At 35.5% G+C, this 16,696-nt stretch overlaps 1 protein-coding gene across 1 annotated transcript in view; it reads right to left on the bottom strand.

The window, feature by feature from the left end:
• Positions 1-16,696, bottom strand: part of TNKS (tankyrase) — a 191,223-nt gene that overhangs the window by 68,139 nt on the left and 106,388 nt on the right. The window contains exon 5 of the mRNA XM_056116682.1: positions 16,142-16,217. Within this exon, the coding sequence (XP_055972657.1) occupies positions 16,142-16,217 (76 nt within the window). The remainder of the gene's footprint in view (positions 1-16,141; positions 16,218-16,696) is intronic.

The following is a 16,696-nucleotide window of genomic DNA, read 5'->3' as shown; positions in this document are numbered from 1 at the left end:
ATAAAAAAAAATAAAATCTATTGTATTAATAAGTATTTTACACATTTTGATTCCTTCACTTAACAATCCTCATATCTTATTTTACTTGTAGCATTACTTGACACGGCTAATGCTTTCTGTGCAATATTTCTGCCACTGGACACCTGGACACCTGCCCTCCCTCGTTCACTCCTCATCTGGTTGCTCTTTGTGTGTGCCAAGACTGCTCTGTAACCTCTTTTCTTTATTATTTTTATGCATTTTATTTTTGGGTGTGTGATCTCATTTAGTCTTGTGGCTTTTAAATAGTTACTCATACACGGACAGAAAATTCTTTCACAATACCTACAGTTCAGTCCTCTGCAGAACTCCAAACTGAATATCCAGCTTCCTACTGGAAATCACTCTGTGTGTCTATGGGAGACAGCTCCTGTTAACCATATCCCAAACAACTCCCAGCACTTGCTCCCAAATTTGTTCATCAGAACTTCCTATTGAATGTAAATGGGACTCCATCCTTTCAGTTACTTGGATCAAAAACTTAAGACTCTAGTTTGAGTCTCGTCTTTCGTAGTATACACCAGGCTCATCACATTAGACTATTTCTGTTGGCTATATCTCTAAAGCATCTTCAGAATCCAATCACTTCTCACCACATCTGTCACCACCTGAGTCTAAGCCCCCATCTTCTCTCAGCTGGTTGATTAGACAGCTTTTCATTTCATCTTCTTGATTCCAGCATAATCTCCTTAGATCAATACTGCAGCAAAATGATTCTGCCAAGGTAAGTTAGCTCTATCAGACCTGTACTCAGGATTTTTCAATGACTTTCATCTCACTCTAAGTAAAAGCTCATATCTCAGAAATGACCTAGAACCCAGTTTCTTAAACTGTGTGTTAAGACTCCACATGGAGTCCCGTAACCAAACATGGTAGATTACAAGATTACGAGATATTGGCAATTTTTAAGATTTCTGAACATGTAAACAAACCAGAAGCTAATTCAAAAACAACTATGTAATAAATCTGAGGTGTTTCTCATCAATCAACCTTGAATTTCTCTGGAAAACAAGAGTTTGAGAATGGAAAAAATTTAGATTCTGCTCTGTGGGGGTACTGGAATAATCCAGGGCCAGGGCACAATAGCAGTCTTTCCTACCCCTGAAGGCCACTTTGTTTACTTAAAAAAGGTAGATTCCTGGGGTCCTGGCATTTTTTTTTCCTGAAAAGGGGAAAGAAGGACAAGTAAGTTTAGGAACATCTAATCTAGGTAATCATGAGAGGTCTCTAGGACTGATGAGATAGTACGGCAGGTAAAACACTTATCTCAAATGTGGATGACTGGGTTTAGTACCCAGCATCCAATACAGTCTCCCAAGCACCACCAGGAGTAACCAGAGTGCAGAGCCAATAATTATTAACTAGCCCAAACCACTTGGGGATCAGATTATACTAATAAGAACACCATTTTTTGAAAAAAAAAATTAAAGTCCTAGAAGTAACTTCACTTGAAGTTCACATATGATTTCTAAACAAAGTCAAAGAACAATGTAAGACAAAATGTTTTTGTGGATTAAGGTAAAGGTAAAGGCCCTCCCGTTGATCGTCGATTTGCTCGAGCGGGCCCAGTAACGTCTCCATTGGAGACTTTGTTGTTACTGTGTCTGGCATATCGAATACTCTCGGTAGCTTGCCGGGCTCTCCGAGAGGGGCGGAGGAATCGAACTCGGGTCGGCCATGTTGGCCGCTTGTAAAGCGAACGCCCTACCCGCTGTGCTATCGCTCCAGCCCTGTGGATTAAATACCAAAATTAAGAAAAGCTCATGACCACATTATATAGTTATCAATTTTGGAAGACCGATATTATCAGTATGTACCTAGAATATCAAAGCTAAATTTCTAGATTATTTTTTACCTCAGAGATTCTAAAATGTTTTTGTTCTATCACCCTCATTTTAGGGGCGGGGAGAATCATGAAGCTTCTGCTGCAAATCTAAATTATCTACCTGCATTAAGTAGTCAAAGAGAAAGCACCGACACCAAGTATACCCAAGCATACCACTGTCCCCTACCCTTGTTCTTCCAGCATCCCCAGAATCCTCCCAAAGTATTGCCCATTTTGGGAAACTCTGCCCAAGGGGATCACTGATTGGGTTTACAGAAGTCCCCTCTGCTTTATATTTCTGTGTTTATGAAACATATGAATGTGCTCTGAGCTTTATGTTGTTAGTTTTTGTCACACAAATACTTCATATTATATTTTTCTGCGATTTGTTTTTATCTCTCTTAAAATAAGAGAACATGTAGGTTTTTAAAACAAATTTTTTAAAAAATTTCATTATACTATACTTATTTAGCCATTGGCTATAAATGGACAGTTAAGTTGTTCCATCTGTGCTCACGATCCTCAAAGTACACTTCATTCAAACTTTTTATTTAACAGATCAATGTTTCCCTTCCACAAGTAAAATACTGCAGAGCGATAGCACAGCGGGAGGGCGTTCGCCTTACAAGCGGCCAACATGGCCAACGCGAGTTCGATTTCTCCGCCCCTCTCGGAGAGCCCGGCCAGCTACCGAGAGTATTCAATATGCCAAACACAGTAACAACGAAGTCTCCAATGGAGACGTTATTGGGCCCGCTTGAGCAAATCGACGATCAACGGGAGGGCCTTTACCTTTACCTTTTACCTTTACACAATGAAAGCTTATTAAATTTCTTTCAGGCACAGAGACAGGATCTATCAACTCTCCTTGCTAAGTATAGCTAAGAAGTGCTTTAAAATAGTGCTACTTAAATCAGAATCTAAACAAATTAAAAGGTAGAGAATCAATAAAGGCATGAGTCCATGGATATAAATACATTTCCTTGTCCTCTGAAAGAACATTTTAAGTAGAAGCATAAGGAAGATTACAAAGTCTTCTTGAAGTTTCTCAACCTTGGGACTATGAGAAAAGGGTTTTAAAGGTTCACGTAGATAGCACAGATAAGGCACATGCCTTGTATACAGTCAACCTGAGTTTGAGCCTCACAACCACATTTGGTCCCCTGAGCACTGAGTCAGGAGTAAACCCTGAGCACAGCCAGGCAGGTATGGTCAAAAATAAAGAAGAATATAAGGTCAAATGCAATTTTATTTATACCTTTCTCAAGACAATGTCTCCTTTGAGGCAAAGTTAAGAAAAATGGGTAAATTCTCACTATTTGCAGATTACATGATAGCATAATAAAAAAATCAAAACTATTCAAAACAATAAACCATAGCATAATACAAAATCAGTATGTGAAAATTGGTTATATTTATTACATCAAGAATAATTAAAGTCCTAGGAATAAACTTGGTCTAGTTGGTGGGAGACCTGTACAACAAAAATGATTAAGAAATAGGAATAGAGGGATTGGAGTGATAGCACAGCGGGGAGGGCATTTGCCTTGCACACGGCCCGACCTGGGTTCGATTCCCACCATCCCATATGGTCTCCTGAGCATGGCCAGGAGTAATTCCTGAGTGCATGAACCAGGAGTAACCCCTGTGCATCGCTGGGTGTGACCCAAAAAGCAAAAAAGAAAAAACAAACAAACAAAAAAAACCAAGAGGAACTTGGGCCAACATACAGGAATTAGGGGGCACTCTTAAGAATTAAAAGTACAAACACTGAAACTTATGATGAACCTCAAATGACCCCCAAATAACCAAAATAATCCTGAAGGAAACAGAATGGAGACATCAGGTCCCTGATTTATTTTTTATTTTCTGGCTTTTTGGGTCACACCCGGTGATGCACAGGGGTTAGTCCCTCTGCACTCAGGAATTATTCTTGGCTGTGCTCGGGAGACCTTGTGGGATGCTGGGGATATGGATCCAGGTCAGCCACATGCAAGGCAATCATTCTACCCACTGGACCATCGCTCCAGCCCCCTCCCTGATTTTATACTATACTTCAAAACTGGGACTCAAACAGAAACATAAATCAGTAAATTACAACTGAGAGCTCAAAATTAATACATATGGACAGTTAATTTTGACAAAGGTGGTATCAGCATAAAATGAAGTAAAAGCAACAATAAATGATGTTAAAAAGGCAAAAACCCATGTTCAAAATATGGAAGTTAACCACTATCGTCTACCAGTTTCAAAAGTAAACTCAGAATAGATTAAGGATTTCAGTGATAGACTTAAATCCCTAAAATACACAGAATGAAGAAAACCTAGACAAAGCACTCAGTGAAATTCATTCTCATGGTAACTTCAGTATTCCATCCCAATAACAAAGAAAACAAAAGCAAAAAATAAGCAAACAGACTGGCATCAAACTGGAAAGCTTCTACATAGTAAAACAAATTACCATTAAAATAAAAAAGATCCAAATGAATGGAATAAAATATTTATATACTAAACACCTGACAGAGGGCTAATATCCAAGATTTATAAAGAATTCATAAAACTCAAGAACAAACCAACAATCACATGAATAAAATGAGTAGTAAAAATGACTAGACACTTCTCCAAAGAAAGCATACAGATGACCAACAGGCACATGAAAAAAATACCCCTGATTATCAGGGAAATGCAAATCAAGATGGCAATGAGGTATCACCTCATATTAGTGAGAACAATCTATATATAAAGGATCAGAAATCTCAGTGCTGGCAGGGGTGTGGAGAAAAAGGAACTCTCACTATTGGTATATGAATTGGTCAAACCTCCATGAAAACCAATATGAAGCTGTCAAAATATTAAAAGTAGAAATCCTGTATGACCCAGCAATTCTACTATTTATCTGAAAACATAAGAATACCAATTTGAAAAGACAAACACACATCTATATTCACTGCACAGCTTATTAACAACAGCCAAGATACGGTAGTATTCCAAATGCAAACTAACAAGATGAGTGGAAATAAAGAACATGATTCATACTGATGGAGTATTACTCAGCTATAAAAAGGACAAGATTCTGCCTTTTCTAACAGCCTAAATGAAACAGGAAGGATTAAACTAAGTGGAAAATTCAAGAGGAAAAGACAAATACTTGATGACAGTACTTCTACTTGGTATACAGAAAAACAAAGCAACATAAATCAAACAAAAACAAACTCTCCCTTTTACTCTTGATGACCAAAATAAGGTTATGTGAGGGAAAGAAGAGGAGAGATCAAGGAGGGTATGCAGTACAGTGAACTGTAGTGGAAGGACATTGGCAGTCTGGTGCGAGGTGTTTTAGGACAACTCTTAAAGATGCCAAAATGTTATACATCTAAAACATATACAGTCTGTAAACCAATGTTACCTTAATGAAACTTTTAAATAATCCTTCCACTTTCTTTATCTTGTTTTTTTCTACAGATGACAAATTACAGATCTTCTTATATTGTTTTCTTTTCTATTCTAGGTCATTCCCTCTGGTCCTTCTTGGGAAACAGTTCTCTGAAGCACAGTGTCTTTAGAGCTAAATATACCCAACCACACATAGGGTCTAAGTGTGGTTGGGTATATTTAATTCCTAATACATGTGGTATTTACCTGAACTAAATACTTCCACTTGCCTCAACCATGTCTTATTTTTCTATTCTCCTGATCTGAGTTAGCCAAATAGCTATCCTCAAAGTGTGAAACCCAAAATTTGGCACTAGATTCAGATCATTCAAATCTGTGAGGGTTCATCTAAAAATAAAAATGCGTTCCAAAAGAACCAGATGACAACCTATCAGTTACCACAGGGAGGCCCCCAACACTGCATTGTAAGGTCAAATTAACCAGTGAAGAACCCACCCATTCCAATCTGTTAAGTCTCTATGAATTCTTGATAGAACACATAAAGATAAAACAATAATGGCTATTTTACAAGTCCAGAGGAGGTGGTCTTCCAAAGTAAGATATGTACACAGCAGAGCGTATATAGTCATCTCTCATCTTTAGGACGGAACCTGAGGTACAATTACAGGATTTAGGAAACATCTTACAAAAAGAGTTTCTGTGCTTCAAATACATAATAAACAGTGAAATTTTATATTTAAAGTGAGAATATAAAGGATTATATTCTTTATGTATGTATTGGGATATGGGAAAGGAAATGAATGAGAAAAAAATTGGAAATCCATAGGGCAATGCTTGTAAGAATAAAGCTGTGAATGCCAACTAAATTCAATTTACTTCACATTATCACTGTGGAAACTCCAAAGGGATTTTTCAATAGCCAGAAATATGTGTTTCTCTTTTCCTGTCTCAGACTCAACAGAAGAACTGAAATGTATGCATGAAAATGAGTTCCCGGCATTCTCCCATAAGGTTTGTTATGGGATAGGAGTTGGGGGGAAAATGTTTAGCACTCTCCAAAGGTGCAACATTAATCACACATTATTTAATGAGAAATAGCTGGTAGACTTTATAGAAGCCAGCTTTCTTGGCCTGATAGTAACAAGATGCTTCATACATTTGAGAAGTTTTCATGCTACCTAAATTTCACAAGAATTCCTATTTTACAATAAGTATTTGCAATCTTAGGTTTTCAGATCTAAATGTCAAAGAGTCTAACATTCAGCATATGACTTGTTCTTTAAACAAGTTATTACAATGATGGGCATTCAGAGATTATAAAGAGGGAATCATTCCACCATAGATCATTAATCATTTGAACTATGTAAACTGGGAGCATCAGAAATTCCTCTAGATGACTTTAATTTGTTTCAGAGCGCCAGGATTTTGAAAATATATGACGATCTTGAAATTTCTTCTATGATAAAGGGAAGGTTTTTTTTCTGACCTGCTATACAATGTTTCCGGGCCCAGTTTTCTGAGGAATTATTACATTTCTTCTAAGTAATAAAAGGTGGTGATAAAAAAAAAAAGCCAACCCTTAAAAGTATCTGGAGCTTTGAGTTAGCATTATTTTAAATAGTTGCTTGGTCATATTAGAGAACCAGTATCAATAAAATTTTAATTCACTGTGTACCTGTTACCTGGTGTTTTAATTCAGGCAGTCATACCACAGACTAAAAGACTTGAACAACAAATAAATGTATTTTTTACAGTTTTGGAGGCTAAATGGTCATTTCCTGCCGAGGGCTGACTGCTCTTCCTGTTTTCAGAACGTTACCTTCTTGCTACGTGAGCTCTGGCTCATGAGGTATTTAATGGCCACTAATCCTATCAGGAAGGCTCCACCTTTATGATTTCATCTAATCCTCTCCCAAAGGCAAACTTCAAATATCATCACGGAGGTTAGGGCTTCAACACATGCAATCTAGGGACAGAGGAAGTGGGGTGACACAAATGTTTAGTCTGCAACACCTCTTAAAATCATAATTAACTATTTACTTCCTTTATACTACTTCTTCGTAGGCCAGAAGGGAATCAAATTTGTATTTGCACAAAAGGAAGCCTTTGTATGCATTAATGGTTCACCCTTTACTAAAAGGATTTAAGAACTCTGTAAATATTCCACCATCAATAGAAATTAATCAAACATTTCTGGCCAAAGATATCACAAACAATCATAATCATTATAGCAATGTTTTAATTTTTTAATCATACTTGATACATGGAATATGTAAATACCATCCCATCCAACTGAAGAACCAGGACATCAGCATTAGAACTGAAAAAGCTACTTCATGTCTCTTCCTAATCTAATTCACTCATCACCATTTCCCACAGATGGTTTTCAAGCTCCTCCTTGTCTGACAGTCTATCTGGTTCATTTACGGAAGTGAAAAACATGCCTGAAACTTAGATTCTTCTCATTTTAAAAGGAGAAACTGATGTGTTATCTTCTGGTTTGGTTCCCAAGTGAAATTTTACTAATGAATCACACTCAAAGCAGAATTGGTGCTCATTACTTTTTCCTCTCTTGATAAGTCTAATGAAGAAAATGGCAGGAAACGTGTGTGTGTGTGTGTGTGTGTGTGTGTGTCTGTGGTATGAGAGAGAGAGAGAGAGAGAGAGAGAGAGAGAGAGAGGGAGAGGGAGAGAGAGAGAGAGAACAGGATAACATGATAAGTGCTAAAATGAACTCCTAAATTTTAGCACCTGTAGTGGTCTCTTTACTACACATTCTTTTCTCAAAGAGAGAAGCAGACCTGTTGACACAGGGACCAACTACCCTTACCAGCAGATATGCCAGGCTTGACAAAATAGACACTGTTTTGGCAAAAGTTACTCCATAATGAAAAATAAAAAAGACATTTTCCAGCTTGTATTGTTATAAAATGATACACAGTAGTACAAAGAGGTCATATAATACAGACCACATAAGTAGGCAAGGAAACTTGCTCTAAGGGACTTTGGCATTACGGTAAGACAGGCACGGCTCAAAGACTCAATTACCTAAAGTATCTAAACAGTTCCCCGATGCAGACCTCCTGCATTTCCACCGTTTTTTTTTTTTTTTTTTTGCAATCCCAAGTAACATCTGAACTATGATTCAAGAAAGTTGGAAATTCAAAAAACGGTGTGACCTTTTCGGTAACAAGATTTGACATGAACAGAGGAGGATGATAAAGGCCAGGCATGTGCCCTCACCTAAAGCTAATAACACTTTCTCAAAAGGGAGAAAATAATCTACATAAACCTTACTCCAGATAAAAGAAATGTTTTTATCTTATGCGATGCTATCGACACTTACACAACCTAATTTTGTACTACTAATTACTTTTAACTAATAAAAAGAAAATATATTACAATCTTAGAATGTGAAAACTCAAAATTACTGTAGTAGTCAAAAGCCCAATCCTTCCATTTTTTGACTAAAAAAATTCTGAACTTATCTATAAAAAATATTATAGGATATTCTATTATATGTGAGTTCATATACACACATAATTAAAACCTGAAAATCTAGCCTCAAGTTCTTGCTTTCTGTGTAACAGCATGAACTCAAAAGATAAAAATAAGATATTTGTTTAAATTCTTAAGAAAAAATATTAAGTTAGAAGATACAGATTCAAAATAAATATATCTAAAGAAAATAATATAGGTAGAGATTTAAATTCTTCACATGTTCCAGGCAACTATGAAAGAACCATTTATGTAACACATCTAAGAAAAGATGTAATCTTCAGTGCCCAGCAGACAAACACTGAGTTACGTGTTCTTCAAGTTGGGGGACAATCAGTTATCTATTACAACATAACAAACCAGCCCCCAAATGGCAGATTTTCATGGGATTCTTCTATGATAGGAAAGATTCAGACTGCTAGGATAGCTAGTACCTTCCAGAGCCTGGCCTGTGAGCTCAGTTGTGACCAGAAGGTCTTGTGCACCTGGACGGCCATTCATTAGACACATAACTGAACTCAATGGCATGGCAGCTGAGGGTCCAAGAAAGAGCATTCTTTAGGCAAGAAACTGGGAGCTGCTAGACCAATTCAGAGTCTAGTTCTGGAACTGGCATCACAGTATCACTGCTGTAAAGTTTTGTTAATCTAAGCAGCCCTTGACCTAGCTCAGAGTGAAGGTAGGAGGGGAAAGATAAAAATATAATCAAGGATACTTTGTTTTTTTTTAAATTTTATTTAATCATTGTGAGAAAGTTACAAGCTTTCATGTTTGGGTTATAATCACACAATGATCAAACACTCATCCCTCCACCAGTGCAATTTCCCACCACCAATCTCCCTGGTATACCCCCCTTTCCCACCCTCCCCCTGCCTCCATGGCAGACAATATTCCTCATATTCTCTCTCTACTTTGGGGCATTATGGTTTGCAATACAGACACTGAGAGGTCATCATGTTTGTCCATTATCTACTTTTAGTACACATCTCCCATCCCGACTGATTCCTCCAGCCATCATTTTCTTAGTGATTCCTTCTCTATTCCAGCTACCTTCTCCCCTCCCCTCATGAGGCAGGCTTCCAGCTAATGGGGCAATCCTCCTGGCCTGTGTATCTACTGTCCTTGGGTGTCAGCCTCATGTTATTCAATATTTCACAAATGAGTGCAGTCCTTCTATGTCTGTCCCTCTCTTTTTGATTCATTTCACTTAATATGATACTCTCCATGTCTATCCACTTATAAGCAAATTTCATGACTTCATCTCTCCTAACAGCTGCAAAGTATTCCATTGTGTAGATGTACAAAGTTTCTTTAACCAGTCATCTGTTGTAGAGCACTTGGGTTGTTTCCAGATTTTGGCTATTGTGCTGCAATGAACATACAGGTACAGATGTCATTTCTACTGTGCTTTTTTGCATCCTCGGGATATATTCCTAGAAGTTGTATTGTGGGATCATATGGAAGCTCAATTTCTAGTTTTTGAAGGACTGTCCATACTGTTTTTCAGAAAGGCTGGACTAGTGGGCTTTTCCACTAACAGTGAAAGAGCGTCCCTTTTTCCCCCACATCCACGCCAGCACTGCTTGCTTTTGTTCTTCGGAATGTGTACCAGTCTCTGTGGTGTGAGATATCTCCTTGTTGCTTTGATTTGCATCTCTCTGATGGCTAGCAAAGTGGAACATTTTTTCATGTGCCTTTTGGCCATTTGTATTTCTTTTTTGAGGAACCTTCTGTTCACTTCTTCTCCCCATATTTTGATGGGTTTGGAGGTACAAGACACTAGTAGAATTGTCAGGATACTTTTTTCCCTTCAAGTAACAATTTACTACATAAAGACTGTTAGAACATTGGTCAAATGTGATAGTTTGAAAAAACTGATTATAAAAGAGTCGTTAACCAGGCATATTGAGAAACTCGACATTAGAATATGATAAATGCATGAGCCTAAAACATAAAAATAAAAAAATTATACTAGTCCTATATGTTATTGTGCTTCATTATTTGATATACTTTACCAAATTCCATAAAAACTACAATAAAATCATTAATTTCAGCCAGCTACTATTTTACAACATATTCTTTAAAATGGGTATATATGCATATATGTAGGGTGGAGTGATAGCACAGCAGGTAGGGCATTTGCCTTACACATGGTCGACCCGGGTTCAATTCCTCTGCCCCTCTCAGAGAGCCTGGCAAGCTACCAAGTGTATCCTGCCCACACGGCAAAGCCTGGCTAGCTCCCTGTGGCATATTCGATATGCCAAAAACAGTAACAAGTCTCACAATGGAGATGTTACTGGTGCCCACTGAAGCAAATAGATGAACAACAGAGGACAGTGCTACACTGCTATGTGTATATGTATGTACATGTACTATGTATGGGTGTGCATGGGAGTATATATACACATATATAATCAAAATGCATCTTGAATGGGTAAGCTAATTTAAACATATACATTTATTAAGATGTTAAGTGGCAAGAGGTAAAGGCCAAATTCTAAAAGAACTAACCTGATAAGATATTTTCTCGATTATTTGTGTTTGGCAAATAAAAACAATTTAAGTGGGTAGGTAGAAAATGCTGGACTATGTGCACATTCTGACTACACTGAAAACCTTCAAAAATCATACCAAATGTTTAGGAACCTAATATACAAGGTCCAACTAGGCTATAAACTGTATATATTCATCATATTACTTCACTTCATCCTTTTAAAACTCTGTAAAATGACTCTGTCCCTGCTTGTGAATAAGCACAAGGGAAATGGTAAAGCCATACACACAGAATTAGAAGAAAATCTAACCTGTCTGGTCTTTATTTGCTCTTTCAAGTAAATCACAGATTCTTTTATGCTACCTTCAAAATTAGATGGCACTGACCACTATTATTTCTGACCCCTATTAAAATAATTTTTTAACACTTCCTGTGTTTCCAAAGTCTGATTCCCCACTAATTTTTGGAGGCAACAGACTTATCAATAGAAATCTAAAGAAACTTGTCAACTTTTAAGAACTTAAAATCATGCTTCTGTTACCTGGTCATGTAAATGTTTTTAAATATAAATTTACTGAATCACCGTAGAGCAGTTACAGAGCTATTGGGTTTAAGTCTCGGTCATACAATGATGAAACACCTGTCCCTTCACCAGTGCACATTTTCCACCACCAAAAACCCCAGTATAACCCCCATCCCAGACACTCCCCCTACCTGTAATGCAGATGATTTTCCACATTATTTCTCTCTCTACTTTGATTACATTCAATATTCCGACATCAGACCCACCATTATTATTTGGAATTTTACCCCAACAATCACATCTCCCGAAAAGGCAACATTATACAATTTGTTTTCTGTTGGTGATTATGAATAGCATATGATGTCACGTGGCCACAGTAGCGCTCGCACAATTTTGAAATTCCGAAATCTTAATAAATAAATTGGATGGATTTCTTCCAAAAGTTGCTGGGTTCCAAGATTTGTTTCTGAGTCTCTGGGATCATGGCTTAAGCCACTTGTTGAGTAGCTAGAGGGCCTGTTCGTGGGCAGTGATTCGGGATCTTGTTGGGGCGGGGTAGGACTGGTCATGTAAATTTTTTAGAAGAACATACATGCCTAGATACTTATGCTTTAAAAATAAAAGGGCCAGGAAAAATAAATCTCACAAATCTACACTGTATACCTGTAGCACTGAAAAGGAATCCAATATCTTTTCAGCCATGTTAGCATCAATGTACTGCAATAACTGTCCATTAAATTTTTGAATTCCTTGGGGCACCCATCATTCTTAGCACATTGACCTATAGAAGATAAGTATTGCTCTTCTTTTATTATTGATGAATAAAAGAAAAACCTAAAATAACAGTACATGGAACACTTTTCAAAGAAACAAACATTAGTGTCTTTCAACATTTGAGTACATATAATGACAGAAGTAGAAGTGCAGGGATATGTATAGTAATGCCAACTCCATCAAACTTCTGGTATAGACAATTTCTTTGTACTTATTTCTACTAAAGTAGTTTGGGGCAAGAGGGCTTGGCCCCACCCAGAACCTCCAGTTACTTCTGGCTCTGTGCTCAGGAATCACCCCAGGTGGTGCTCGGGGAATTAAATGTCATGCTGGGATTCAAACTAGGGATAGCAGTGTGCAAACCAAGAACCTAATCCCTGTATTATTTCTCCAGCCCCCAAAGTAGCATTTTAGAAAACAGTGGTGAAGAAATTTTGCTTTCCTTTGTAAACTTAGGAAAAAACAAAACTAGAAATTTCTAGAGCTGACAAGATCCATTTAGATTTACATGTAAAGTAAAAGCATAATACAATAATAAACTAGTTAAAACCCTAATTGTTCCTAATTACACCATTTTCCAAATTTTATGGATTAGGAAAACAAAGTCTGCTGGAGAATTTATTAACCACCCATAAAATACCTAGATAACCATAAACTCATAGTATAGAAATGAGACCATGTGAGTTTTACACTGTCATTGCCTAATTTCATTATTACATTAAAAAGGAATGTCTACGTCTGAAATCATTAAATATATGCAGGAAAATTCTCTACCTACTAGTTTACATATAATAGATCTTTCTTTTCTATAATGATTACAAAGTTGACTTTTTTATAGGTTTTGTAAATTTACAAACCTGGAATTGTAACAAAAACATACACACAAGAAAGTACTCAGTAAAGTATTAATACAGTCATTTAGAAGCCTTCTGAAAAAAGATTGATTACATACTGCATTCTAAAGTGCATATCAGGAAATAAAAATTTTATATACCTAACATATATTAGTGAAGTACATTTATCCTCATTAATGTTCAATATGAAGTCCTAGTATTAGATAAACAAATGCAAGTGGTCTGGAAAAATATTAAATATAAAAGATGAACTTAAATTTTAATAGCTAGATTTTCTTACATTTTGAAAAATGTAACAGCAAGGAAACAAAAAATCTAATCATAACAAGAGGATCTCATTCCAATCTATATTATCATGTAGAACTACCACTTCACAGTTTTACTGCAACTGGTACATTCAGAATCACATTGTGCCATAAATGAAGATATTCTCTAAATATAATTATTCAGTTATAACTATAAAACTATGCATATTTTGCAAACTAATGACAACTGTACATTATTTTTTATGTTATACACATAGTATCAAAACCTGATAAACACTTAAACTTAATTTACTATTTCAATCTAATTTGAAAATTAGTCATCTACAAAGTACAGTAGTACATTTTAAGAAATGATCGTATTATTTACATGCTATGACTCTTTAAGCATACTAATATTAGATACATTAAAATATATAATTATACCTTGTGCTAAAATTAAAAACAAGTAATCGCAACAAAACATAGAAACTGCCACTCACCTACTTATGAGTTAATTTTCTAAACTGTGAAGAGTACAGATGATTCTTTCTCACAGTTATGTTTATTACGTGGACATAATTATACACATGTAAGATTCTGCTACAAGGTAAGTACTAGGCTAATATACACATGTAAGATTCTGCCACACGGTAAGTACTAGGCTATATGTTGTGCAAAACACAAAACAGCTAACAATAAGGCGGAAAGAAATGATACGTATGAATAACTAAACTTCAAAAATTCTGGTAAATACTAGAAAATTAGCACAGAAAAGAAGTCAGAGGGATTTAAATAAAGAATGCAGATGTTCTAGCTAAAGGTATGAGGAAGGATATCATCATTGGAAGAATTCTGTATATTGTGTAGGGTTCAGACATGGAGAAGAGGTAATTTGTTAAGTATCAGTGCTCATGTTCTCTAATTATTATGATTCACTGAACAAGAAATGGGACTGCCAAGGTAAAAGATTGGGAGAATGAGTCTGAGATGAAAATTAACTCCTGCTATAGAAATTTACATCAATTTTGTCATACTAAAATGGCTTTAGAAACAGAAGCAGGCTGTGCTCTAAAAGGGTTCTGGATAAAGAGGTAGATTCACTTACCACAGAAAAGAAGGCCCCTTTCTGCAGTAATAAAAGTCACTTTATCTACCGAGAGAATTCAAACAAAATCTACAGCTCTAAGTACACACAAGAGTACTAAAATTCCCCAGCTATTTCTTCTTCAAAACTGGAGGGGAAAAATGGACAACAGTCAATTAAAAATATCACCCAAAAGTCATTACTAGTACTGAGTTAAGTCTCTGCTACTTTATAGTTTGATACACATAATTTAACTTTCCCTGAAAGTAGAAACCTGTCCTTGGGTTATCCTGAGAAACAGAACACTTAGTCATCGTGAAATAATATATGAACTACCTACACTAACAAATACCATATACTTAGTAGGATTTAATTCCTTGCTATTATTATATGAATCCTACTAGAATGGGAGGGAAAAACTGTGGAAGCGTCAGGAAAAGAACAATTTTGAACTGTAAATTTTTCATTAAGAAAAAAATTAATTTTAAAAACAAAATTTTTATTTCTAATACCATCAACCTGATATTTTTTCATAGCATATTTTCACTACAAATAATTTCAAAGTAATCAATCCCTTAAATACTACACACTCATTTAAGGAATTAATTCCTTAAGTATTTTTCTTTCAGGTCTAAGTAAAACTTTTAAAACATTTTCTATGTTTTTAAATAAAAATTCAACTCATTTTACAAAGAACTCTGCCATGCAGAGTCCTTTTTTTTTTTTAAATATCTGTTACATGAATCACTGCAAAACTTTAAAGTGGATTACCAAAAGCTGTAAAGGATTACATTTCAGTCCAAATTTCACAAAAACATAAAGCAGTTAAGGACAATGCAAGTTGTACTTTTTATCTATGATCTTACACTGATGGGAACTATACCTTTTGCAGAATATGCTCTCTGCTTTACTCTATTTTCCTTCCACTATACCATAATAAAACTTAGTCAATACAAAATTATAAACAGAAACAAAGGTGTTTGATAGATCTAAAAAATCAATAGCACAATTTTCACACCTTGAAATTGAAAATGTGTTGATGTCTAGCAAGCAAATCTTCCACCAAATTAAAAAATATAAATATTCTAATAAAAGATAATCATAAACAAAATAGTATATGCATGTTGTCATAATTTAATTGCTAAAAAAGCTGCAGTCCTATTTAAGAAAAAACTTTTAGTGTCAAATATGTAAGAGAAAGGCTTAAGATCCAGGCTTCATCAATTCTATGAACATGTTATAACTGCCAATAACAGATACAGCAGCATTTCATTTTAGTGAAAAGATGCCAATAAAAATATAGCCATATAGCTGTATGTGTGTACACATATATATCTGTGTATATGCCTACTTCAAAAATTAACTGTAAAAAATAATTGAAGGAATATGTCATATTTTAAATTACTTACCTTTCGTCCATCACTTGCATGGCAATTCACATTTAGAGGAGTCAGTAAAGCCATTAGTTTTTCTTCATTACCACTCCTATAAAAAACATAGTAAGTCAATTTCCATGAAATTTATAGTGTTTTATCAGTATTTAAGCATTTTTTTCACAAAAAAATAGAAAATATAATAGGCTTGTTTTGTTTTCTTTTATGTGGTTTCAATGAACCTCTTTTGTTACATCCAATTCAATTAATGTATTCCTAATTAATTCTAGTTAATCACGGAATAGTGGTACATCTTGAATAATGTAGCTTTCAACATTTTGTCTTATTCATACACATAAAGCCACCTTTTTAATTATAGACAAACTTTATTCTGGTAAGTGATCTAAAATACTGGAGTTAAAAATACAAATAAGATGCTAATCAATTACATTATAAATGACCAAGAACAAAAGAAAATGGATGAGAATTTTAACATTTACTATATGCTCCTCATTCAAGCTTTGTTTAAAAAATTTTCAGAGGAAAATGAAGACACAGGTATTTAAATACTCCACGAATTTCATTCAAAGA

The sequence above is a fragment of the Sorex fumeus genome, unplaced genomic scaffold (assembly GCF_029834395.1).
Source record: "Sorex fumeus unplaced genomic scaffold, SorFum_2.1 ptg000033l, whole genome shotgun sequence".
Lineage (NCBI taxonomy): Eukaryota > Metazoa > Chordata > Mammalia > Eulipotyphla > Soricidae > Sorex > Sorex fumeus.
Note: the sequence above shows the minus strand (reverse complement) of the source record. Positions and strands in the feature narration are given on the sequence as shown.